This window comes from Chrysochloris asiatica, unplaced genomic scaffold, assembly GCF_000296735.1.
Source record: "Chrysochloris asiatica unplaced genomic scaffold, ChrAsi1.0 scaffold00384, whole genome shotgun sequence".
Classification (NCBI taxonomy): domain Eukaryota; kingdom Metazoa; phylum Chordata; class Mammalia; order Afrosoricida; family Chrysochloridae; genus Chrysochloris; species Chrysochloris asiatica.
Window position 1 is genome coordinate 313,088 of NW_006408902.1, and position 1,727 is coordinate 314,814.

The window sequence follows — 1,727 nt, forward strand, 5'->3', positions numbered from 1 at the left end:
GTAGCTCTCCAAGGAGGATGGGGGTGGGGTTGGATAATGGGAAAGTTTTCTCCATCTATCCAAGATAAAGCAAGCCGGGAGCAGATTTTACTGATAGACCTTTAACAACCAATAGTGTGAGACGGGACTCTGCGTTCAACTGCTATCTCTGCCACTGTCCTGGGGTAGCGCTGTGGGTTAATGAGCTGGACTGCAAAGCTGGTTTGAACCACAAGGTTGGTGGTTCTAGCTCACCAGCCACTCCTTAGAAACCCTGTACCGGGGTCATTATGGTTAGAAACAACTCGACAGCACTTAACAACAACAAAACAAAATGGCAACCACTTAAAAATAATAATATTTACAGTAGAGATGGAGAGACAAGAGCAGCTGCTGACTAACTCTAGGCCCATGGAATGAGTAAGGCTACGTGCCTATAGGCCTGGCTTGCAGAATGTGCCCTCTGTACATTTAAATGAATATGTATTTTTTGCTTTGTTTGTGTACATCAAGTACTTTCACTTTGTTAATTTGTGAAATATATGATGTAAATGGGGACCCACAGGGTGGAAGTAGGAAAACTTCCAACTCTTGTTGCAGGGAGGAGATTGTAATCACTGAGATGAAATAAAGTGTATCATTTGTTGAATGTAAAGCTAATGATCCTGTCTGTAAACCTTCATTCAAGTCACAATAAAAAGTTAAAAAACTAACTGCAAAAATCCATTTACTATGATTATAGTCTCAGGTTGATTCTAAGGAAATGACTTGCAAGAATTTTATATCTGCGAATTATATATACATATGTGAAATAGTCAAAGTACCAAAAAACAGTGAAAAAAAAAATCACTGATTTTCAAGAAAAGCTTTCAGGTCTAACACCAATAGTCTGTAAGTGGTGACCAGGACATTTCAATGACAAGGAAAAAGTCAGGACAGAGTGTGATGGCAAATTACTTCAAGAGTGATTATCAACACTTTTTGAGGCATTTTCTTCCTCTGAGCAAAAAGCCAGCACGTCTTAACTCCCAATGTATCAGAAACCGTCCTGTCTTCGAAATCCATACTCACTTCCTCTGATTGTCCGTCAGTGTGATGCCCTGTGCAGACACCTTGAAGTGGACGACCGTGGAGATGGGAGGCGGTTCCTGGACCAAAGAGATGCTCAGGGCCTTCTGCACTGCTTGGTGGCCTGTGAGGGACTCCATTTCCACAGAGTTCAGGTACCACACATTGCAGGCTGCAAGACACAAGGAAGGTGGAGCATGCTAAGTGTGCTCTCCTCAGGAAAGGCATGCACCCACGTACTCTTTGTGCCACGCTGGTGGTCATCAATTTACAGACTTGGAAGAGTTTTTACAATGACTTGAACATGTGACCTGTGTGTCCTTTGCCCTAATTCCAAACACGTGAAGAATGAGTACACTTCACTTTCTCCAAGTCTACACAAGCTAGGGGAGCAAAGGGTTGTGATTGTACCCACCTACTGGTCCCAGAGGAGAAATCATCCTGGTGACTTCAGCTGAATGTGTGTGGAGCCGGTTAGCCAGCAGTGGAGACATCAAAATTCCAAGTAAAGTTCACTAAACTAAAGCAATCCACTGACTGGTCTGGCCCAGGACCAAGAATGTTCCTTTCCCCCACCCGCACCCCCCAAGGAACACAAAGTTCTCTATTCCCACTTGGCTGCATACCAAGCTGTGTGTGTGGGTGTGTAGGGCATTTAAATTCCACTTTTAAAGATCTCT

The 1,727-nt window shown here is 43.5% G+C and overlaps 1 protein-coding gene across 1 annotated transcript in view; it reads right to left on the reverse strand.

Annotated features, from left to right (window-relative positions):
* Positions 1 to 1,727, reverse strand: part of TNS3 (tensin 3) — a 312,789-nt gene that overhangs the window by 5,686 nt on the left and 305,376 nt on the right. Inside the window, exon 23 of the mRNA XM_006876503.1 lies at positions 1,051 to 1,219. Coding sequence (XP_006876565.1) covers positions 1,051 to 1,219 — 169 coding nt within the window. The remainder of the gene's footprint in view (positions 1 to 1,050; positions 1,220 to 1,727) is intronic.